The sequence below is a fragment of the Monopterus albus genome, unplaced genomic scaffold, assembly GCF_001952655.1.
Source record: "Monopterus albus unplaced genomic scaffold, M_albus_1.0 scaffold209.1, whole genome shotgun sequence".
Classification (NCBI taxonomy): domain Eukaryota; kingdom Metazoa; phylum Chordata; class Actinopteri; order Synbranchiformes; family Synbranchidae; genus Monopterus; species Monopterus albus.
The window spans coordinates 66,514-91,816 of NW_018128089.1; the positions used below are offsets into that span (position 1 = coordinate 66,514).

The 25,303-nt window shown below is 37.2% G+C and overlaps 1 protein-coding gene across 7 annotated transcripts in view; it reads right to left on the reverse strand.

The window, feature by feature from the left end:
- Positions 1-571: 571 nt before the first annotated feature.
- Positions 572-25,303, reverse strand: part of syk (spleen tyrosine kinase) — a 27,256-nt gene continuing 2,524 nt past the window's right edge. For 2 of the 7 annotated variants that reach the window (XM_020618777.1, XM_020618776.1), the window contains 15 exons: positions 22,721-22,907; positions 22,542-22,615; positions 19,468-19,922; positions 17,594-17,754; positions 13,100-13,238; positions 11,483-11,564; positions 11,303-11,358; positions 9,840-9,893; positions 7,126-7,198; positions 5,382-5,541; positions 4,058-4,267; positions 2,426-2,615; positions 1,601-1,741; positions 953-1,065; positions 572-829 (listed from right to left, as the gene is read on the reverse strand). In XM_020618777.1, the coding sequence (XP_020474433.1) occupies positions 757-829; positions 953-1,065; positions 1,601-1,741; positions 2,426-2,615; positions 4,058-4,267; positions 5,382-5,541; positions 7,126-7,198; positions 9,840-9,893; positions 11,303-11,358; positions 11,483-11,564; positions 13,100-13,238; positions 17,594-17,754; positions 19,468-19,869 (1,854 nt within the window). In that variant the 5' untranslated portion in view covers positions 19,870-19,922; positions 22,542-22,615; positions 22,721-22,907 and the 3' untranslated portion in view covers positions 572-756. Of the gene's footprint in view, positions 830-952; positions 1,066-1,600; positions 1,742-2,425; positions 2,616-4,057; positions 4,268-5,381; positions 5,542-7,125; positions 7,199-9,839; positions 9,894-11,302; positions 11,359-11,482; positions 11,565-13,099; positions 13,239-17,593; positions 17,755-19,467; positions 19,923-20,019; positions 20,043-22,541; positions 22,616-22,720; positions 22,908-25,303 lie in introns of those variants that run through there. The other 5 variants (XM_020618781.1, XM_020618780.1, XM_020618779.1 and 2 more) reach the window with 4 other exon arrangements.

The following is a 25,303-nucleotide window of genomic DNA, read 5'->3' on the forward strand; positions in this document are numbered from 1 at the left end:
TTGTGGGGGCGCCCAATAGCTGAATGGTTACAGCATGGCACACCATTTACACATGCACAGTGTGCAAGATGCTGCTATCACTCTGTCTCCCTCCTTGCCTGTCTGCCTCTCCATAACCTACTAATGTGCTAATAAATAAAGGTAAAATGTGTGTATATATATATGTTTACTGATGGCCACTTTATTAGGTACACCTGTACCACTGTATGCCCTTCAATCCAACACTTCTACCTTAACATCTGTGTTTATGAAGCTCACAATGTTTCAGTTTTTGGTGAAATTGTCATAAATGTATAAATTCAATTCTATGTCTATTATTGAGGTCATAGTTAAAAGTGGTGTTTTATTGGACTACATTATGCTCAGAGGTGTCTCTATATTTTGTCCTCCCTGGTTACATACATGAGAAGGTCAAAATATTAGGAACACCTCTGACTAAAATGTAGTTCAGTACAACACCACTTTTAACTATAACCTCAATAATAAACATAGAATTGAATTTATACCTTTATGACAATTTCACCAAAAACTGACACATTTTGAGCTTCAAAAGCACAATGTTAAGGCAGAAGTGTTGCATTGAAGTGCATATAGTTGTTCAGGTGTGACTGTTAAAGGGACTGGCAAGTATATGTTCATAATGTTTACATTCAGCAATAAAATTTATAATTCAAATCCATTTCTAGTCATTTGCACATGATAAAATGCAGTTTTAAAACAACAGTTTGCATAGCCTCATAACATCCATGTAAAGAATCACTGTGCAATATCATAATAATATTCTCGCAGTCTTGGCTCAACAACAGCAAATCCAGGCCTTTCATCTGCCCTGCAAGACATGAAATAACAATTAATGATCAAAATGAGATCTCCTAACTTATCTTTCCTGTCTGGTGTAAGATGGGAACTGTTGTTGGACCCATAATTACCTTAAAAACAACTTGTCACTTACTTATATGTCCAGCAGGTCCTCATGAGGTCAAACATCTCTGGTGGACAGTTCCCTGGGGCATCCATCCGCTTTCCACTTTCAATCATTTGCATGACATCATTTCCTTTCATTCCCTGTGAGAAGTGATAGACATTGCTCAGAATGGAAAGCTAAATGGTCAAAAGGAACGGAAAATGGTGGAACTCATACAAAATAATATGAAGGAATTTTTCATGTAGAAAGTTAAATGGTCAAAAGGAACGAAAAATGGTGGAACTCATGCAAAATAATATGAAGGAATTTTTCATGTAAGTAGTGACAGTTACTCCTAGAGAAAAGTAATCAGACTGCTCATTGCATGACCCTAAAGTTACACCCTAAAAGGATTGTAACACATGCAGATGATGAGTCAATACAATGTGTAGAAGAAGTTGTGTAAACACCACAAGTGACCTACAAGTTCAAAAACTATTTGTGTTTTGGTTTATGTGATGCTTTTATCTAAAAACATAAACAGCAGTAGCAGCTTTTTTACTTGCAGGTGGTGTCAGTGATATGTTTACATCTGCTACATCATCAGTTATCTTTTTAGGGATGGTGTGACAATGACAAGGCCCCCCAGCCCCCACAGTGTCATCATTTTGCAGGTTGGTTAGTGAGTGTTTATACCTTGTATGGTTTCTGGCCGTAGGAGTAGGCCTCCCACATGAGCACCCCAAAGCTCCACACATCACTCTTTGATGAAAATTTCAAGTAGTTTATACACTCAGGAGCATACCATTTCACTGGCCACTTCCCATGACCCTTGGCCTGGGGGAAGAGAGACACACAAAACATCATACTATTGGATATGACAAAGCTAAGTAGGTAGGTAGATATTGTGTATTTCTTGATATTTATTTGTTATAACCTTAAATTTAATGTTTTCCCCTTTTTACTCCATCTGATGCTACTAGATTATTTGAATTTCCCTCTTTAGGATCAATAAAGTATCTGTCTATCTATGTAATCCAGTGTATATATACCTGCCTCAAGATTAGATTAAACTAGAGATACTGAGCTGACCACAGGTTTTTCCAAGTTTCTGCAAAGGCAAGAACGTGTCACAGCTTCTGGCTTATTTCATCCTATGTGAAGCAACGTGTGGTGCAATGATGACAAATAAATAAATGGTCATTTTTTTGCTACAAAATGGAAAAATGAGCCATGTAAAACACCCTATGTCCACCCTTGTAGATATTTGTCACTTACATTTGTTATGCCAGTAGCCATGATTAATGTCAATGTGTTTTTGGAATGAGAAAATGTGGGTGAACAATGTTAAACACCAAGTTCTTTGCATATGCTCATTATTAACAACTTGCTTTGATAATTTCAGTGCTGGTCACAAAGACAGCTGTAAGCAATATGACTATTCTGATCCCACTCTGCCATTTAGCTGTACCTACAACAAAAAAGCTGTATCTATCACTTTTTGTTGCTGTCAGCAGTTACCTTGTAGTAGTTCTGATCCTCAGCCACAGCTTTGGAAAGACCAAAGTCACTGATTTTGGCATAGTGCTGTGTAACCAGCAGCACATTCCTGGCAGCGAGGTCTCTGTGGACAAAGTTATGTTCCTCTAGGTACTTCATCCCCATAGACACCTGGTGGACCAGTTCTGTGATGTTCTTTATGGATGTTTGCCTGTAGACAATCAAGTGTTACTTTAACTATTAAAGAAATTGTAAACTTGAAGTGATATAGTTAGACAGGCCGATCATATACAACGTTCTGGGATGCCTTATATTCTCAGCATTCTGTAGTTTTCACAATGGTCAGCTTTTAAAACAGGAAGAAGCCTGGTTTGTCAACAAATGAATTAACTTTAACCTGTTTCTGTGATTTTCATGACCATGTTCTCTCCCAGTTTGGAATGCTCAACGCAGATTTATTACCGCTAACTCTTCTAATGGATATGTACGGTCCATCAATGACACAGATAATACACATAGAAAGACCCCTGCATTCACATCTAAAAGTCATTTACAGTTACCAATTCACTTGACCAATATAGAGGACACTGGAGCATCTGTTACTTTAAGGCAAATATGTTAACCAACAGAATCACTGATATTCCATCAGCATTGCTACATAAGAAAGCCGTACAATCTGGGCTCAGCCTCAAAACAGAAATCATGTGCAGTGGTGGAAGAAATCCTCGGATCCTTTACTGAAGTAACAGCAGAAATACCACAATAAAAAATACTTGGTTACAAATAAAATTCCTGCATTCAAAACTTAAGTAAAAGTATGAAAGTATTAGCATCAAATTATATTTGAAGTACCAAAAGTAAAATTACTCCTTACGCAGTATTTCATTATTATATATATTTAGGGGTTTGTATAATAATTTTGGATGAAAACGCAATAAAAGAGCAAGACAGATATAGTGTCAACTAACTGGGCATTATTAGTGACAAAGATAACTTGATTAACAAAGGAACACTATGGCTGATACCAAAGCAAACAGAGAGAGAAACCTCATGCTAAACAATAGAACAAAGGCTTAAGTAATACTCATACAGCTAGAACACAAATGCCAGAACAAAAACAAGACTCTCTAAAAGACAAGTCCATGATCAAACTAAATAAGATAACAAAGCATCTTAACACTTGTGAAGTTTGACAAAAAAGTCAGTCCAGCAAAAAGCAAGGACACATGGAGGAACATAAAAATGAAGGAATGAAAGCTGGGCTGAATGATGAAGGTCACACAGGCGCTTCCTTAGGGGACGTTCTGGCAGTTAATGGATGTGGGCTGCTGCCTTTTGTACTAGCTAGTGATTACAGATGGCACTGGGTCGGCCCGGGCTCGAACCTGGAACCTTCTTGCTGTGAAGCGGCAGCACTAACCAGTTTTCTCACCACGTTTGCAATAATTATATGGCTTCTTGTTACGCTGATCAATTCTGTAGTAGGCCTATATTTTCACCATTCTCACTAAATGTTGTGTTGACAAGCACACTGGCCTATCATATTGGCTAAAAGGTTGCTCGTCCTCACGTATTTGTTGTCTTAGCTGAGCTAAGCTTAGCTGACTAGGGCAACTTGGGTAACTACGATGAATGAATAACCATGTTATTAACCTGTTTTTTTGCAGGAACTTGTTGAGTGGTCCCAGTTCAGCCAGCTCCATGACCAGCATGAGGTTTTCAGCCTCACAGATACCGATCATCCGGACGATATAAGGATTGTCAAGCTGCTGCATGACATTGGCTTCTCGCAGCATTTCATCCCGTACTGCTGGGTTGTTGTCATCATTCTTCAGAATTTTTACTGCAACTGGCTTCTCTGTCCTATTGCACACATAGGGTTAGAATGACTGTGCCACCTGGTTTGATTTGACACTGTAAAAATATTTTGGTTCGTAAAGATTTTTTAGACAATACAAGCAAAGATCAGTTGGTAACACAACACAGGGTTTTAGAACAGAATAAGCAGCAGAGGGAACTGCAGCTGAAATTTAACTTCAGGAGAAAGCAGGAGTAAAATTTGTGGCACTGCTGTCAGCATGTCAGCTGTTCTTCATTTGACACCTCACTGGAGTTAATATCACCTTTGTGGGGGAAGAAGATATTTGTAACTCTCATCGCTCATCAGAGGAAAATGTGACGGACCTTTACAGGCTTTCAGGTCAAACTATGTTTCAGTTATTGAATGAAATAAAAGATGAGTTGACTGGCAGAAGACTGGTCTCTTCAACCATATTAAAGTTCAGCTACACTTTCCTCTACACTCCACACATGTGCAATACAGCTGCAAGTTGTAAACAGCTGTGTATTCAAATGAATACAGCTGTGATTATGCTCATTTAGCCTACAACATCAGTGTTGGGAAATATGGTGCTAAACTGAAAAATTGCAGTGCAGCTATATTTTATGCACCTGTTGGTAATTTGTGACAGATTTAGTAAATATTCCCTAGAGTGTACAAGTAAGGTTGCAGCACAGATTTAGATTTTTGAGTGTGTTATAGCAGTGGCATTGTGAAGCATCCAAGAAGTTAGAGGCATGATAAATAGGAAGAGGAATCATAGGGAGAAATCAGATGCTGTTTTCATCAACTTTACAGGTTGACCTTTTCACACACCACCATGCACAACACACGCACACACACTCTGTGTTTGCATACCTTGTGGGGACTTTACATCAACTTACTTTCATTTCCTGTAGACTTATCTTATCCTTAACCATAACCACTACTTGCCACCCTAAATTTAATGATGGGCAAGTCCCCACAATGTGAGTGTGTTAACAGGTTTCGGTCCCCATAATGTATGTATGGGGTAATGAAAAGGTTAATTTGCCAAGTTGACAAAAACAGCATCCTTTTTCCATCTCATTAATTACATACTGGGTAATAAAAGCAAAGGAATGGTGTTGTGTGTTGGTGTGATGTGTTTCAGCATACTTTCTCATCTTGTAGATGCCCTTCATGACTGTACCAAAGTTTCCAGAGCCCAGTTCTCCATCCTCCAAAAACAGGTGATTGCGATCCACTGTGGAACTCCTCAGTTCATCCGGGTCTGCATATGGACTCTCATATACCTCTGTATCCATTGGCATGGCCTCTGATGGAGAAATGACCATGTTACTACTGAGGTGGGAAACTTACAGTCCTAGGTTAAATGCATTCAAACTCACTTTCATTTAAATGTAGTTTCCCTTTGTTAGTTCAGTTAGTCCAGCTACTTCAATGATCGCAGAATAATAGTAGAGAGAATTGTTTAGCTTTTATTTATTTTCTCACATTCTCTGAGGGTCAAAAGTTGAACTATACTTTGTTAATATTTGGCAGCAATGCCTTTAAATTTAGTACTTTTAATCACATCACAACATGATGCTGCCAATGTAATGGAAATTATTTTATATGATATGATAAATCAAACTCTGTTTTCTGTTTTTCTTTTATGAGTATGCCTGTACTCTCTACGGAATTGAAGTTAGGTCAGGACACCGCCCTGGGTGAACAGTGAACACAATCATAGGGAAAACATATCAGGACATTAGCTTGGTCACGAATGGACAATGGCCCCAAGCAGACTTCCAAAGTTGTGGCAAAACGGCTTAAGGACAACAAAGTCAAGGTACTGGAGTGGCCATCACAAAGCCCCGACCTCAATCCAATAGAAAGTTTGTGGGCAGAACTGAAAAGCATGTGTGAGCAAGGAGGACTACAAACCTGACTCAGTTCCACCAGTTGTGTTGTGGAGGAATGGGCTAAAATTCCAGCAATTTATTGTAAGAAATCCCAAAATGTTTGACCCAAGTTAATAATTTAAAGCCAATGATACCAAATACTAACAGAGTGTATTTAAACCTCTGACCCACTGGGAATGTGATGAAAGAAATATTTTTCTCTACTATTATTCTGACATTTCATAAATAAATTAGTGATCCTACCTGATCTAAAACAGGAAATGTTTATAGGATTAAATGTGAAGGAGTTGTGAAAATCTGAGGTTAAATGTATTTAGCTAAGATGTATGTAAACTTCTGACTTCAATTATAACTAGAGACCAACAGCTGAGAAAAATCAATCTGCCTAAAACAATTCTGTCAAAAGTAGTAAAAGATATCCTTAAATGATCAGACAAAATCAGGTGGAATAATTTACTACATGCATCAGAAATGAGATTTTAGAAACTAGAACTGTTAAACAAAATGGTTTTTAAAAAGTGGCCTAAAGTTTGGAAAAGCAAACCGTTTTTACAGTGTACTTGACCATGGTAGGCTGACTGAATATAAATACACTGTTGTATATAGGCTACTTTACATAAAAAAAATTATATTAGATTAGCAGGTAGTAATTAGCAGGTAGTAATTTAATATATGGAACATAATAAAATTCTTAATATTATGCAGCAAATGAGAAATAAGTGTATTGAACATGGAAAAATACTTTGAGCAATGTGCAATCAGTGTACATATTTTCTACATGTTAATCAAGAATTGTTAAATTTTTCTGAAAAAGATGACAATACAATAAGTAAGCGCAGAATGACCCTGTGAAAGAAAGTTGTCTTGGAAGAAGAGTGTGCAGGGGAGTTAATATTTAAATAGTACCAGGTTAGCAGCAGCAACTGAACAACAGTATAGTCAACTTCTTGTTGAATACAGGACACACATCTATCTTGTTATGTTCTATAACTTACCTTTGTTGACTGCTTGATTACCGAGCACCTTCGTTTCATAAACATTATCTTTGTTTGGTCGGGATCCCCAGCTCTGTTATCAGTTTATCACAAAGACAATGTTTGAGAGAGAGTGAACAAATGAAACATTTTCACATGGTGCAGTGCTGGAATATAATCTGCAATGAGTGAAGTCTTAGGCAACAATAAGATATTTCTCTGGGAATGCAGGATGCCACCCTTTATATGGAACCTATATTATAGTGATAGACTGAAGAAAATTAAGAACATTTTGGAATTGAAGTATTGGAGAAAAACGTTAAGTCTACTTATTGGCAAAAGGTTAATACGATTGAGTTTAACGAATACATCTTCATTCATCGCCAGTTTTTCAGTCAGTCACTGTAATACATGGTGTCCATTAAATGAGACATTGTAATGCATACATAAGATTTAGTAGAAGCGAATAAATACATGAGGTTATCATTTTAATTCCCATGTATTTAAAGGAGGGGTATGGAACAAGTTTATTAAGTGCTTTAATAACCATATGTTTCTCAGACCGTTGTACTATCTTAAGGTCAATGATCTCTTATCTTTGAAGCACACACTATGTCCCACACCACTGCTTTAAAAACTGTTCACAACCAAGAACCGTTTTTGAAACTCTAGTATCTGTGGCTAGAGTGTCGTAGAAAAATTATTTTAAAGCAATGACATTTATCAAATTTGGACATGATGAACTGAAAAAATGATAAGGTGATATGCAAAAAGTTCCTAGGTTAGCAAAGCTAGGTAAAAAAAAAGTTAAAAGTGTCAGGCAGAATTATTTTCAGGGGCTGCCTCCTTCAAAGATGACAATCAGCATGAAGGTGATTCAGTTTCAGAACCTGGCCTCACAGGGGCCCATTTTACAATTTTAGTTGCTCCTCCTTTCATTTCCACAGTTCAAGACCACATCATTACAAGCTGACAAGACTGAGCAAAACCTTTGGTTTCCTGTATCTCATGAGGAATGTCTCGCCTCAAATTTGACAAAACATCAAATGTTAATGTGGTTTTAGGTTAAGGATTAGGTTAGTTAGATTAGTGTTTCATATATGTTCAAGAAAGAAACTGATATAAAAATACAATTAACTATTAATGTTTCTGGATATGACTGTGTATCTCAGTATAGATTAAGGAAACCACAGACAACAGGCCAAGTCCAATAAACATTACAACAGATGTGTTCTGAAGTGAAGTCACATCCGACAGGGTAACCTCATCTTTTCTTCTACCATGTTGACTTGACTACTTCCCATCTGCTCTGTTTTAGAAACAGGTGTTTTAGTATCTATTTCTATATCAGACTATTCACTCTTTGTTCCTGTTAATGTGCTGCTCTGATAACACATATGTTGGAGTTTATTAATGTTTTCTAAAGAGATGTCTCGATACAATACTAAGCCAATCCAGGCATAATTCACAAGATTAATTTCAGTCTAATAAGTATCAGATTACTAAGTACTAAATCCTGACTAATACATGATTTGATTCTCCTGCATAATCTGGATCTGATTGGTTTGTGTGAAACTTGGCTTAAACCAAATATTTTCCTGCCATTAAGTAATTAAGTTCCAGGAATGTGAGGCGGTTCGTGTGCACAGAGCAGTCGCCCATAACTGGTTAAACGTCCATGTCTTCACATCTCAACTATTAGCATTACAAGCATGTGGCCTAAGACATTTTGAAGCCCCTTCCATTCAGAGGCCCCAGAAAGGCTCAGGACATGACATGATACCTAATATGGCCTTGGTCTTATTCCCAGGGCCTCAAACACATGTAGTCTGCCAGGGGGCCCTGGATGTTGCCTGAGGCTTTCTAAGCCCCCTGTATGGCCCATAGCCTTGGACCCACAGGAGTCTAAGAAAACTTAACATTGTCAGGGGCCCTCAGATGTGGCCAAACGGCCTTAAAAGAAGACATTGAGCAGCCTCAAAAGGAATGTGGCCTGTGTCCTTCCGAGGCCCCTGGCAGTCAGAGGCCCTGTGGCACTGGCCCCACTGGCCCGGCACACAATCCAGCCTTGCATGGGAATATTGCTTTTATGGTATTATGGGGAAATTAAACTGCCCTGTGGTGGAAGTTTGCACTCTTTCTGTCTAGTAACTTAGATGATGGTTACTTTAACCCAAAACCAAATATTTTTCTACAGGTAACCCAGTAGTTTTGGATCCTAAACAAAATCAACATGTTTTATGTATAAACCCAATGAAACTGTGACAGTTCCACAACTGAAAAAGATGTTTACAATTTTTTTCATGACACAAAGGTCTGCTATGCTTAGGAGCTGTGTCTTCCTGGTCAGAGGAACATGTGGAGGAGCTTTTGGAATAGTACAGTCAGATTGATAAAATGACTGTTCTTGACAAGCACACATAGAAGGAGGCTGCTACTGAATGAGACAAAACATAACCTCTGGATGGTGTTAGACTGCCATTATCAAGTAGTCCAACTATTATGAAGTCACACACTGCAGTTGCATAGATTTATGTATGCAGTCAAGCTCTAGCTGTGAAACAATGTGCTTTGGGATGGAGGAATGTGATAAAGCAGAGCATGACAAGCATGACAAGACATGGCATGATAAGCACAAGCATGACTCTGTATGTAAGTAGCAAAATCACATGGTAAGGAGTTAAAGCAGGGTTAAAGATTGCTTAGGTTTATGGGACAGAAATGTGTTTGTGCACCTTTTTTCGGCCAGGTATTTTCATTTTGGAGAAAAATCCACCAGCTGCAGTGTGCTAGAAACCAAAATGGTTATCAGTAAGAGGTTATCAGTAAGTAACCTGGTAATGTATGCGATTATTACAGTAGAAACAGATTCAGAAGACAGGTTAGCTCCAAATAAGAATGTGCTGAACACTTTTTATTGATTCAGTATTTTATAAATATTTTTCTACTCTATTCACCTCAATTCCTCATATAATAAATGATCAAATGTTAATTTCAGCTATCACTTTTATTCTGTAGTGGTTAAAACAAACAGTATATGTTCAGCACTTAATTCTTTGCTAACATGTGCTATGGGATATATATATATACTGTATATATTAGAATAGACTTCTAGAGTTAGGACAGGAAAATGCTTATGTAACAAGGAAACGTCAGTGACATTTTGTTCTCTTTCTGTGCTTCTCGAAGGGGAAGTCAGATGGTCAGGACTTTCCCAAAAAAAAAAGAAGACAGTTAAGAGCTGAGATAATGAGGTAAGAATGCCAGGAAGAGATAGATGGGAATAAAAAGTAGCACGGGGGTTGATCAGGCACTTTTTGCGTGGAGACCCCAGAGAGAAGATGTGCTCCAGACTACCTGACTTCCTCTGCAGAGTGACAAAGACTAAAAACTAACAAGGTGACCCTGTCTCCCGTCCTCAATCATATTTCAATAATATTGTTCAATAAATGATTCTTGGCACTGCAGTAATTTTCTCTGTGCATTGATTCTACCCACGACAATTCAATTTATCAACTTGTGATGCTGCAATGGACATTGGTTTCTCTCATACAACACACTGTAGTGCAAATCACAGACAAGCTAAATGTGCCACTTGGATTAACTGCAGATTTGTTTTGATTTTAGATATAAATTTAGGGGTATAATTTGCTTTTTTTGATTGTTGAACAATGTTGTATTATTTTTAACAAGTTAAAATGTCAACCATTGTTTAATCTTAGACTATGTTTTGTTAATTACTGATTTGTAGTAGTCATTTAGGAGGTAATTTAAGGTCAGATAAGGTCAAATAAAGTCATTTGAGAGCAAAGATGACTTATGTACACAATCTATGAATTTCTGAACATACTTTTTTTGATGACATCTTCCAGAGCTAAATGATGTTGGTGTTATGGTACCTTCTTCTCAGAGACACATGGCAAGAAACAGTCTAAACAAATAAACCCCAACTACTTTCATGAATAAATGCCACTAGAGGGGACTGACACAAAGCTGTGATTAGGAAAACATCAGGAAAATGAAGAATAAATGACTTCATGAATCAGTATTGGCGGGTATACAGGAAAAATCCTCATTACCCTTCACTAAGCATTTAAGATGCATAAAAGACAGCATGACCTTACTTCCTGTTGTTTAGATGCAGGCACTGGACCATGAGAAGATGCAACTGAATTATTAACACCGCACACACACTTACAAGAGTAGAAGTAAATCGAGTAGGATCCTGCAAGAGTAGTGACCATCCTAGCTGTCCTATGAATGCAGAATATGACAAATATAAATCAGATTTGAATATACTGTACTTATAAAGTTTTTAGATATTAATTAATATGCAGTAGACCAGTTCGTATGACAGACTTGCAATAGAGACTTTTACCAATATCTCCATCAGGTCTCGGACAGGGCTCTGTTAGCACTCGCAACAGACCGTCTGGTTTGTATGAGTAGTGCTCCACCAGCTATAATTAAAAAGAGAAGTTCACATATAAGCACCTTTGAGTATTATGAAAAGGGCTGTATAAATAAAGTTATTATTATTATTATATCAGGCACGCATCATAATTGTCAGGATTATATACAGCACATACACCAATAACATCATAAGACTAACAGTGTCATGTCTTTCACTCTTCAGAAGCTAAAATGGTCATTATACCCCAGAAGACAAGAGTTGACAAACTTGTTGTTTTTAGAGACTTATGAAATAAAATGTTTGTCCTGAGGGTGAAGCTAAAGGAAACGTCCTGTGAAACCTCTAGGGAGCATGCCAGACTGTAGTTACAACTGAGGACAGAGTTTACTTTATCAGTATTATTTCTCTAAATGCAAAAGTTTTAACAAAATTAGCTCAACATTTTGAGAAATACGCAATACACATTATTTTAAAGGTGTGCACATCATGATTTATATTCAAATAATTTCCTGAAATAGTTTTCTGTAAAAAAACATATGATTTTGTAACAAATTATGGGTAGAATGGAGAGTGATCAGTTGGTACACTTACACTACAATTACTTCTAAATTGCTAGAGCGTAGAACATGCTACACATACTAACTGTGAAATGTTTCCAGAAACAAACATACAATTTAGCATAAATGATAAATCGTTTTTTAATAATAAATGAATGAGTACTAAATATTCATTGGGGTTTAAACAGAGCAATTTCTTTAACAGAAATTTATCTGGAAACTAACAAAACCTCAACACAACTAACTGAATGAATTAAAACTAATTTTGTCTATATTTCTAAAGACTTCAGAGGACCTAGCTGTATATGTTAAAAAAAACTACAATTCAAAATAAGTTAAAACTACAGTAAATGATCATTAAACATTTATGAGATTGAAATTAAACTGGCACACTGTATTTTTCAGGAGCTTCATAATCCAAATACTTGGTATCAGATCAGGGCATCTCTAATAAAAAGGTTAATTTAACATTCTTTCTCTCCAAGAATACTGTAAAAAAAAAAAAAAAAACACTGTTCCACTATTCCATCCAGACCAGTGTCCTTGATGACTGTTAAAAGGAGTAACATAGGGTCTCTCTGTGTGAAAGTGGCATGTTCTCCCTGTGATTATCATGTAGGTGATAGCATTTATAAAACAATTCAACAAATAAATAATAGGTAAAAAAAGATTTAAAACAATCAGAAAATATTAAACATTTATTTGGTGGCTTGTCAAAAATAGGTAGGGGCTGTCTGGGAGAATTCGGACTTCTGACTTTAGTACATTTACATTTCTGGCCACAGCCACAAAGGAGCATAAGACCACAAATGCACTCAGCACTTTTCAGGACATTTTTCATAATGGGTGTCTATGGAACTATAACAACCATGAAATTGTGATATTACTTTTTCTGTATAAATAAAATGGGTGACTATGACAAGGTAACACCTCAGACAGCTGCTCAAAATCCTTTCAAACCTTATCCTGAGAGTCGTAGCTAAAAACCAAACTGAAAAACAAAAGATATGAAAATCATGTTAACCTGACACAGGGTGTCAAACTTCTTGCCATCTGGGATAGAGAGCTTCTGTGTCCTGTCCCTGTCAATGCGATAATGCATGACTTGTCCTTCATGTAGTAAACACAGAGCATAGGATCCATTCGAATCTCTCTCCCGAATCCTGTACACACATGAAGAAGAAAATGAAGGCATGAAGACAAAATGAAGACAAAGGTCGCAAAGTAGAGGATGGATGATGAGGATGGTGCAGTGGAAGAAATTTAGTCTGTGGTGCTCTGAGTATTGCTCAGCACTCCCTCTACAGTGGATGCAGATCACAATATCAACATAACCAGTAAGGTTTTCATTTTTAATACGTACATGGCAGTATAGTCATTAGCACTGTCACTTCACAACAAAAGCTGGGCTGTAAAATCCTGAGCAGAACTTCCTTCTCTATCCCAAATTTGTCCCAAAATTAATCTACATCATCCTCAATCTTACTTTTATCAACAATTGGACGGCCTTAAAATCAAGCCCTGCAGTGTACAATAGGGGTAGGGACTGAATTCAAGACTAATCTTTACCATGGTGTGCAATGCTTTTACACTTACGAAAAGAAACAACCATCATTTAACTTAACATACACTGTTTAACAAACACAAAGTTCCCACCACTCAACTTTGTGTGGGCTCTTCAGAATACAAAAAAGAAGAGTCTCTGGAGAGGGTTAACACTCAAACAATGCATGCTGGGAAGTCTGCCACCCCTAATAAAACAAACAAACCAAACAAAAAAAAAATGTCCACTTATCCTTTTGTCTAAATTAATCTAACTAAGATACATGGAGTTATGTATTTAAAATGAGTGTTAATATCAGGCTTAAAAACTGAGTCATAGTAGGTCTATCTAATTATTTTTGATTAAACCCAATTTTGCCATTTAGTGCACCTGTAATCTGAAAATTATCTTAGCTGTGACTGTTGTACTGCAGACTGATTTTATTTGTCACAGAGAGGCCAAACTGGCCTGGGGAATGTTTCAAAAGCCAGCTCTGCTCTACTCTGTCTACTGTTACAAATGTCACATATACTGTATATTACAGATATCATTTATTCATAAATAAATGTAACAAATAGAGTTACATGCAAATGCTGGTTAGAGTTGTGGGTGGAGGTGCACTGGGTGCATTTGGACTCCAACTATCTTTCTTTCTTGAAATAGCCTTGATTTAACTAAAGTAAATCTGGGGACTCAGAGTCAAGGACATTTTTAAATAAATTTAAGCTGTTATAAATGTTAAAAGGTTAACTGGTGCATCCATTCATAAATGGATGAAACAATTTTAACATTATACTGTAACTCACATTATAATGTAAATAAGAACTGACATTACAGTAATACAGAAAAACAGGAACTTAAAAGGGTGGCCTCTATATTATAATTTATGACTGTGCTGGGCCCATTTGCTGTAAAAACAAAAAATGGTAAAACATTAGAGAAATAAAAATATTATGTAGAATAACCAAGTGTAATAGTGTTTTTGTTAGCTGTTGCTGGCCACTCTTAGCAGCCAGAGTCTAAAACTTGCAAGAGAGAAACTTGTGCAGTGTCTGGAACACCCTCATAAAAATGAATTCAAAGTTACAATCATAACACGAGCTTGTATTTCAGTGGAAAAGTTTCCTTTTACATGCTTTATAACAAAAGGGGCTGAACGGTTACATAGCGGCCTGCTGACATTCTTCCTCTTATTTGGCTTCTTCAGGAAGTCCTTTGCAAACTGCCGGAGCGGAAACCACTGTGCATGTGTGTGTGTTGTTCAGTTGCTCTATAAATACTCTACACTCACTTTGGACAAATGTAACAAAGCAAAAAGCCCATTTTAACTATTTAATATGGCCAATGTAATGTAAATCAATACTGCAACAGGCTGTTGGCTTGCACAGCATTGCTATTCATTTCAAAACTCACACAATCAGAATGCAGATGTACATGAAAATTTCACCACAAAATTATAAAATTCAGCAGCATAGAGGACACATAGCACTACTGGTAGAGATGCAATTCTTAATGTACTTACTGTATTGTCTAAACCTCTGACTCACCATAGTAAATCATTATAGAATTGACATTCATTTTTGTGACCCTATATATCACTGCCCATGGCCAAGCAAAACAGAGCAAAACTTGTGTAAGATGTTTCTTGTTGACACAGACAAGATGTTAAGGCCCAGTGCCTTTCACTCTCTCACCAGTGCAGTTCTAATCATATCAATATAAGTACATGCAAATTAGCATGTGAAGGGACTTGTCCAGCTGTGGCTCGGTACTGTATATTTCCGAGTGTGCCTTTGGATTGGACCAATGGAAGCCAGCCAATTCTTGCCATTTGTTGTCACAGATTGGCCCAGCTTCTTCTCATCTTCCAATCACGTCCATCCAGCACCACTGTCCGGTTTAAAAGCTAAGCTCTACTGTCATTTGGGGCAACTGTGATTTAGAATGAGCTGAGGGCTGTTTCACAAAACCTATATAGTGGATCAACCTAGGATTTCCAGTTATCATGGCTGAGTTTAGCCATGACTTGGTTTCATGAAAGCAGTGGCATATACACCGATCAGCCATAGCATCATGACCACTGAGAGGTGCAGTAAGTAATTTTATCTTGTTACACTGGCACCTGTCAGTGTGTGGGGTACATTAGGCAGCAAGAGAACATTCAGAATCAGAATCAGAATCTGCTTTATTGGCCAGGTGTGTCGAACACACGAGGAATTTGCCTCTGGTACATCAGCTCTCAATGTGCCTCATTCAGCCCTCGAAGTTGATGTGTTGGAAGCAGGAAAAATGGACAAGTGTAAGGATGTGAGTGACTTTGATAAGGGCCAAACTGTGATGACTAGGACAGAACATCTGCAGGTCTTGTTGGGTGTTCCTGGTCTTCAGTGGTTATTGAATTATTGTGGAAAATAAATTGTGTGGAAAAACAACGGTTTATGAGGCTTACATGTTCTGTTCAGCAAGACAATCCTCACAAGTGAACACCACTTTAAGATGTTTGAAGCCCAAATACAATTACCAGAAGTAAAAATCTATTGTTAGGCTATAAACAAACGACACCACGGTCCCATGACTTCAACATCACCACCACGGCTTCCAACTTTTAATTAGATTTTTATCACTTCCCCATTCTAGAAAACCCTTTCTTCTTAGTTAGACCTGATCTAGCTACTGACCATGACTGTGTCAGTTAGTTAGAATAGTTTGCAAGTGCACGAGCTTAAAAATAACAAGGCCGTAAACTATTGAGTAGATGAGTCTCCTTTATGTAACTTTTTATTTTAAGACTAAGTGTTCTTTCTGGCTTTTGACTCCTTACCTAACTCCAAAGGAGAGCTGCACAAGAATTCTTATAGTCCTAGACTGTCTGTTTATGCATAAATGGCAAATAAAAATCTTGACTTGACTTGACTTGACTCCATGATGACATGTAAAATCCCAGACCGCCTCTGTAGTCTTATTTAGCCATTTGTTAGTAACTGCCTTTTTTAAGATGTAAAAGCATTAAAAATCACGCGTGGGGTATTTACTGACGTATTTTATGTCATAGAACAAAATGTGAAAATATACTGGCCTTGTATTAACCACAAACTTTATTTCAGATGTCTAACCAAAAACACATTCAAAAAAATCCATAAAACACATTCACTATGACCCAGATCTGTACAGAATCAATCACCAGTGATTGGCTCACAATGCATGCCGATTAGTTATCTCTCCAACTTGATCCCAGTTTGTTCTTACATAATGTCCATGTGGGCAACAATAATCTCACGGGATCAAGCTAGCTGCAGTTTTGGGAGCCAGGTGCCACAGATGCTCTCCAGCAACTGTAAGAGCTCGTGGTATGATGGGCAGCCTAAATACCTGATAGATCAATGCAGTGAATCTCGAACCAGCCTATACACTTCAGGTCAAGGGAACTGGAAGTGCAAAAATGCTAACTCAGTTCTGGGTTTTAGGGCTTAATACTATGGGACTCTATGAATATATAATGCTCATTCTACAAAAAGGTGGACGTGGCGTCACTTACTTTTGCAAATACCAAAATCCTATACGTTGACATGATAATCACATAAACTTTATCATTGCAATGATAAAACAAAGTTTAATCCCTCAATGTTCAATGTTTTTTAGCAATTTATTAAAATACAAAATTCAAGGAATTGTCTTGTCACTTTGATCACAGGCTTGCATAGAAGTGGAGCCATATACTAGTGGATTCATAACATTCAGAAGTTAGTTAATAGTATTAAAGACATTTTAGGTGAGCTGTGTACAGTAAGAAGGAATACAGTTCATCGGATTAGTACCACGTATATTCCATCATTTCTGTGGAATGATCCATTTGCAAGACACTCAAACAGCGCAATAATTGGCCAATTTTGGATACATTTGTTATATATATTTACACACTATTTACTGTTAACACCAAAGGTAGATGCTATACAAAAACAAATGTAAAATACTTACAGGAACTTTCCATTTGTACGGGAGCCATTTTGAAGCCTAGGCTCAGAGTCTTCACGTGTTATTGTTCCATGGAACCAGGGCATTCTTTCATGTGCAGTGGTGGCAATGAGCTTCTCCAGCTGAGGCTTCTGGCTGATGATGGCCTGCTCTAGAGCTGCCCCCTGCACACATGCATGATCTATGAGTTCACACTTACATTAAGAAGAGTATGTAGGTCAACGCAAATCTGTGGCTAGTTAGTATGCAACTTGGCTTTAAAAATATCATGTGCATGCAAGATGCAAATGAGTACATGGATGGTGAATGCCACATGTCTGGAAGTGAAGTAAGATCAGCAGCAGATTCTGAACAAACCACAAAAATGGCAAGACTGACCATCGCATGTGTATAGACACACATATGAGTTCACTTTGTAATTCATTTTTTTATCACTCAAGACTAGAGTTGGATACCAAAACCCAGATACCCTATGCAATCGTTATCTACCAGATTAAATCACAATGCAAATTTTGGTGCCTCATTTAGTACCCCCTGGTGCTGTGAAATGGACAATACACACAACAGAAGCATCACTGCACATCATCTGCTAATGCTATCACTTGAGAATGCTATAACTTGGAAGCCAGAGCTAGGAATGAATGGGAATGTTTTTTTTAATGTCGGCAACCTTCATTTTATGCAGGATATAAATTTCATGACAATCATGTGGCCATGGCCGTCGTTGCACTAGCATCTCAGCCATGATGCCCTGTATATCTGTTAAGTCACTCACGTAGGTGTGTGTTTATGGATGTATTAAGGAGAACGATGCTTAATAATGTCATTCACCTGGGAGCTCTCCTCATAATACCTCTGTGGTTCATGTAAGTTGGCAGAATATGCTGTAGAATATAAGATTATTCGTTCTTTAGCACCGTTTGGTAGCATCAACATTTTTATGAACTGTTTGTTGGCCTTGCGTTCAGTACATCTATGAGCTGTTTTTAGATCAGTCAAGCTAGCAGTGCTACAATAAGATTTCCTTTAGTTTTACTGGATAAGCAAATTGAAGGATTGATATTTGGCTCTGTTTATAACCTGTAAGAAAACTCAGAGGCTGGAAAATGTTACATGTCGTGTTGAAATGTACCATGTTTTCTCTGATATTTGAAATACTGCATATGCTAAATAAACACTAATACTGTCAATATTGACAACCAAGTGAAAACCTTAATAGGCAGCTATTCTGCATTTAATTTTAGTTTTCACCATGCTAGAAGTGATGCTGGCCATTCTGTCATCATGATGCCAGAAGAATATAATTATTGCACCAGTTAGAGTTATTAAGGGAAATTAGACGCCCTTTCCTCTGTTTTCTCCTTAATACATCCATGATTCTTCGGACCTGTGATCTTAGGCAACATCAGCAGAGAGCAACAAGAGCTTAGTATGATTTTGAGTCTAAATGTGCACAGATAACACCATTTACTTTCCAAATAATAATAAACTCATAAGTCTAAAACCAGCAATTTATGACAAGTTTGCCCAGTTAAGAAAGTTTGGCGAATCCAACTTAGATGATTCATATGAACAAGCCTCACAGGAAAAAATAAGAGAAGAAACTGTTTATGCATGGTGGCCAGTGTGCATTTGAGATAAGGCATTGTTGGTTGTCTGCCTGCTCATGCGTCTTGCCCTGTTTGACCAATTTTTATTTTTTTAAAATCTCAGTAAAATGTTATCATAAACATTAGGCAAATGGGCAAAGCTATAAAAATAAAGCCTGAACACTGCTTTTTACTGTTAGTCTGACTGCACTGCTACTGGTATTCTTGCACTGATGACTTCACATTCTACATATTCTGAATGACTTAAAGGATAGAGATTAGACTCACCTTCAGGTTCCAGGTCTGCGCTACATACTCCCGGATCAGTTTTTCCTTCAGGTCGTCAAATTGCCCCACCTTAGGCTGCATGTTTCTTGGTCTGTTGCAGGGCCTCTTCAGCAGACACACAAGACCATCTAACTCCTGGGAGTGGTAGTCAATCACATCCACAGGGCTCCTGTGGCTCTTACCACCAGCAATAGCATATGTTCCACTGGATTCTCTTTCAATGGTATAGTGGGAGCAGCGGCCTGAATATGACACAGACAGTGCAAAACCTCCGAGATAGTTTCGGCTTTGCCGCAGCAGGTACCCACCATCGCCCATGCCTGCTTGCCGCAGGTAGTCTTCCGCCTCTTCCCTGGTAATGCTGCCATAGAAGAATGGCAGTGTATTCACGCTGTCAGCCATGTTGGCTTCTGGATGGCGGTTCTCTTAAGTTCAGCCAGCAGGATGCAATAAACCTAAAAACCATAAGTAGAACCAAATAAAACTCAACTTCCATAACTTTACCTGCAGAGGAATATTATGTGATATGACTGAAAGCTCTAGAAAACCTACTAAATCTGCTCCGTGGTGACACTGTTAAGTCAACATCCTAGTCTTGACCTTTGTTTAAAACAATATGAGGACCATAATTAAATCCATTCACTCTCCAGCCATCAGCCCACATGTACACCTACAATCACAAACTTCATCAACTCTGATTATTTCTTAGTTTGTCAAAGTAGTTTCTACATTTTATCAAGATTCTAAAGTGGCTGGTTGTGGTAAAGCAGACATACTTAAACAAATGGTTCTACTCTATGTCTTAGTAGCCTGGCCCTACTAGACTGAAAAGACAAATCAGTATAGACAAATGCTCTTGCCTGTGATTTGTTGGGAAATGTTTTTCTTAGGGCTGTCCCCTGGAAGTCGATTAGTCAAAACATTAGTCGAGAGACCTGTCAGCTGACTTCTAGTTGAACCTTTGTTTTTATTTTATTATATTTTATTTTTGGCAGCCAATGTGCATTACAGTAGAAGGTAGCCTCAGCCCGCATTAGTTTGTTGTCGTCTTCTCCTCATGTTGGTGAACTAAGCAGCCATTGGCTCTCCTGTGGTTAGGGAGGCAATACTCACTTCAACAGTGATACTGTCTGATGCATGGATGTATATGTTCTGACACTATTTAGCAAACTGCTGCCCAGAACGAGGAGAAAAGAACAGCAAAATCCACTAGGACAAGACACAAAAGTGAGATTTGTATTTTGTTAGATGTGTTTTCAACATCATGGCCTATTTTTACATGAGAAAAGACTGTCGCGACAATGTGGCTGGTTTTCATATGTGTGTCCGGTTTATCCATCTCCATTAAAGTGTAACACACAGCCATTTATCTTATGTTTCTGTGACATGCATCCATCCAAATGGGACTAGGAAGCTAACAAAAATGTGTGGGGAAAACATTTCAACGAGGAATTATAAATCAGAGGAATCATAAATATTTACTCATATTTTTTAGCAGTGCAAGCTGGCACACATCAGAAGTCACAATGTGCTGTGGTTAACTGACAGAAGAAGCTTAAACTTGTTGGTAAACTAGGCTAAAATCATGTCTCAGAAATTAAAAATTGCCTATAAGAGCATTGTTTCAACAGAAATACAAATGTGCTGCCTGTCTTGTTATTATGACAAATCCATATGGTAGCTCGACAAGATAGTATGTCGTCAATTTAAATAGGTGATAATTTAAATCTTGCATCATATTGCAGCTGTCTTTATTGATTTTTAAATGCTCAGAAATATGTTCCCAGCAGTCTTTGGCATTGCATTTGATTATCAATGTTAATGTGGATGAAATCATCACTGAAATATATGCCAGTTGATTTTATGACAGTCTTGGAATATTCACGCTGAACAGCGGGCTGACAGTCGATTGACAAAATTCTTAGTCAAGTACAACCCTAAATTTTTTGCAGCTGCTTGACCAGAGTTTCAGTACGGATGTTCTAGTCTCAAAACAAATGTGAAAGTATGATAATGCCAGGACAAAATCAGGCATTTTACAAGGCAATAAAAGCCAAGCTCTTACTCAAGCAAAAATACAGACGTACCATCAGCTAAGTTTACTTTAAATATTAAAGTAAAACTACTACTTCTGCAGAAAACTGGCTCCTGTGAAGATATATGGTTATTTATCATGTTAAAATACTGTCACTGTAGCTGGTTGAAGTGGTGCTAGTTTGAATTGTTTCATACAGTTATGTAGTTAGGTAGTTTAATTCAGTAGTTTCCAACACAAGTACAGCACAGCTTTGTTTGGAAGTGCATTTTTGTGAAATAATGAATCTATTTGATTCTAAATTTGTTATTTAAATGGCACTTCTGAGATGTTTAGTGCTAACAACTCAGATGGAACAAGGGGGCTTATCTGCAACTGCCAAAAAATGTTGTGGAGTAAAAAGTATATTTACCTCTAAAATAAAGTAGAAGTAATTAGCAGCAGAAAATGGATGTATAAAGCAAAGTTTTTAAAATTTGACTTAAGTGTGGTAATTTAGGAAATTTACTTACATTACTTTTCTCCACCGATAAAGACCAAGAGCAAACACTTTTAACCATGAAAATAAAAGTACCTCCTGTACTCAATGTGTAACAAATTCATTCCTGAATCCTTAAATATTAATTTCATTTCCAATAAAAATCTATCCATAGGATAGGTAAAAAAAAACAAACAACAATATTAAAGCAATCAGGAAAACACATGAATTTCCAGGTAAAAGACGTCTGTAATCTCAATGAGACTTCCTGGTTAAATAAAAATATATGCATTTCATGACACAAGATTAATTACACAGGAGACAAATGAATAATTTGATCTCCTTTGACAGACTTTTTTTCTTGTTTGATCATAAAACAGTCAGTAAAGTGAGATGTACAATGGCACAATAAGTACAATGTACAATGGTACAATATAAGAAGAGGAACCATGATTTTTGAATTTCACATGCAAATTCAATGTTTTGAAACAAGAAACTGTGGTAGTAAAGTTCTAAAAGTCCATCTTAAAAAAGAAAATGAAAACACTAATACTGACTTACTGTATAATGTGGTGACGTTGTTGAGAGTTTGACCCTCTTCTACATCGCTTCCTTTCAGTCCTTCACCATATCAGCTGCAAGGAGTTTGAACAACATATGAACAGGTCATTTTAAATTCAGCCAGTTCCTGGCAGACATAAAATGTGCAGTTAAAACCACATGCAAACTCTTTCACTCACAGTTGATCCTGTCTGCAGCAGAATAACCGTCAGCCTGTACCAACACTGTGAAGTGGTGGAGCACTGAGGCTTCCTCATTTCAGCTACTTCCTTGATAATTTAATTTTTTTACTTCCTTTTTTTTTCATCTGAACACTGACCAACACGCTGGATGCAGGAAATGATGTGAGAACTGCAACAGACACAACTGACAGCACTAATTATTATTTTGATGAAATTTAGAAGTGTTTTAGTGTAGTTTTAAAATGTATTTTTTACTGAGAGATAGTGGTTGTTTGAATGTATTGCATGTGTTTGTGTTTTTCATATTCTATTTTAATCTATTATTGTTTTGGATAAGTATTTGTGGCTGCTTTAGGTTTCTTTAATTTTTATGCTTATGTGATCATTTTTCAATCAACCCATGATGATTGAATAGGCTATATAATTCATTTTAATGTGCTTTGACTTTATTTGTCTTTAAATTATGGCTCTATTAATTAACTGATTTATGAGATATTGTTAATATTTTTTCCATTTAAAAGTCATGTTCATATTCAAGTTTATTTGTCTTCTGATTTAGTAATTCTAATTTTGGTGTCATCCACACCTTTGCTTAAAGGCATGTGTATGATTTTAACTCTGTTCGTGTGTATGTATGTGCACACTTGTATAACCAGCAGTATGATGGCCAGTTTGAATTTTATATATAGTTTAGGTTAGGCAAAGGACTGGGTTTTGACAAGAATTGTGATGGTAAAGGCCAAGTTAAGAAGCTAGGGAATGCATGATGTCAGTGAGTGTCGTCACAAAGGTAGCTACACAAACGTGTAAACATACTGTGTAGAGCACTTTTTTTGTTCTGCAGTTGTTGTGAGGATATTTTTGCTGGTCATCTAAACTTCAAAGAGCTTTTTGAGGGTTAAGAGTTGGTTTTAGGGTTCAGGTGGGTATTAGATTTAGGCTACGTTTAAGTGTTGGGGTTAAGTATCTAGTTGCGACGGATAAGGTTAGATAAGGGGCTTTGAGTTTAGTAAGGCATGACTGTGTGTGTGTGTGTGTGTGTTCTTGTACTTGCTATATAGTGAGGACCAAAAAAGTACTTGTTTTGCTACAGAGTGAGGACATTTGGCTGGTCCGCACTTTGTGAACCACCTTTTTGAGGGTTAAGACTTTTGAGGTTTCAGCTTAGGCTTAGGGTAAGGATTATGGTTAGGCATTTAGTTCTGGTGGTTAAGGTTAGGGTAAGGAGATAGGGAATGCATTAGGTCAATGGGTATCCTTACAAAGATAGCAATACAAGTGTGTGTGTGTGTGTGTGTGTGTGTGTGTGTGTGTGTGTGTGTGTGTGTGTGTGTGTGTGTGTCTTCGAGAGGTTAGCACTGAGTACTGTAAGCAGGGACAGCCAGTCACCAGAACGTGCTTACCACTCAGGAAGTGCCGGCTGTCTTTAGTGTGTTTCACACTCACAGTATTGTCAGTAAAACACATAATGCCACCCTGAAGCTGCAGCCGTTTGCTGACTAGACATTATGCCCTAACATTCAGTTTATATTTAATTAAACTGAGAAATTAATATACATGTAAAATGTATTCCGTGTAACTACAGCGGGAGACATGACACCTTTGTATAACCTTTTGAGGACAAAGTATAGTTTTAAATCTTGAGAATGAGACATTTTCCGAAAGTAGTGGTTTATCATCTGGTTGTGACTTCTTCAAAGGGCTGTTCTAAGTATAAACCGTGGTTTAGGATGATTAAGGTTGGGGCATGTAGTTGTAATGGTTAAGGTTAGTGGCTAGGAAATGATGTATTTCACAAATATAGAAATACAAATGTGAGTGTACAAGTGCTGTGTTTGTGTGCATGTGTGTGTGTGTGTGTGTGTGTGTGTGTGGCTTCCTTTAAGCATCTTGTCTTTTATGAATTTTGATATTGATAACTGGTACATAGTTATTAACTTATAAAAACAATTAAATTCACAATAACTAAGATATATGTATATCTCTTGCTATACTATATTATACAAACTCTGTTCCAGTCTCAAAATCCTATACATCCTCACACTAGTCAGCTACTATATGAATAAGCTTATGATGACACATACTAAAATGTTCTAAAGCCTAATGCAACCAATGTTTTATTCACTCCCATTCAATATATAACTAAGCCGATACATTAATGTCACAATGCATTTTCTTATGACTATAAAGTCACTGAAAAATATTAGCAATCCATATCAATTCTCAGCGCAATCTCACACATTTTCTTCAAAAAATGCTTCTCTAACTTTCAAATGCTTTTTATCATTTATCTGACAGTAAAAAAAACATTATGAACACATATAAAACCTTCATGTTTTAGACTTATTGAAATATTATAGCCTTTAAATAGGCAAACAAACTAAATTAAACTGATGAAAATTGCAAAAAATTAAATTAAATAAAACTTGTAAACTTTTAAGTCAAGTACTTTCTTGATCATCCTGCAGTGATCCAAATCGCAGTGCCATAGTGTGAAGGAGAAGAGCAGGTCACTCTAAAACACAGCTTGAAGACGTTATGCAATACTATGACATTTTAAACTCAACAGGCTACATGCCG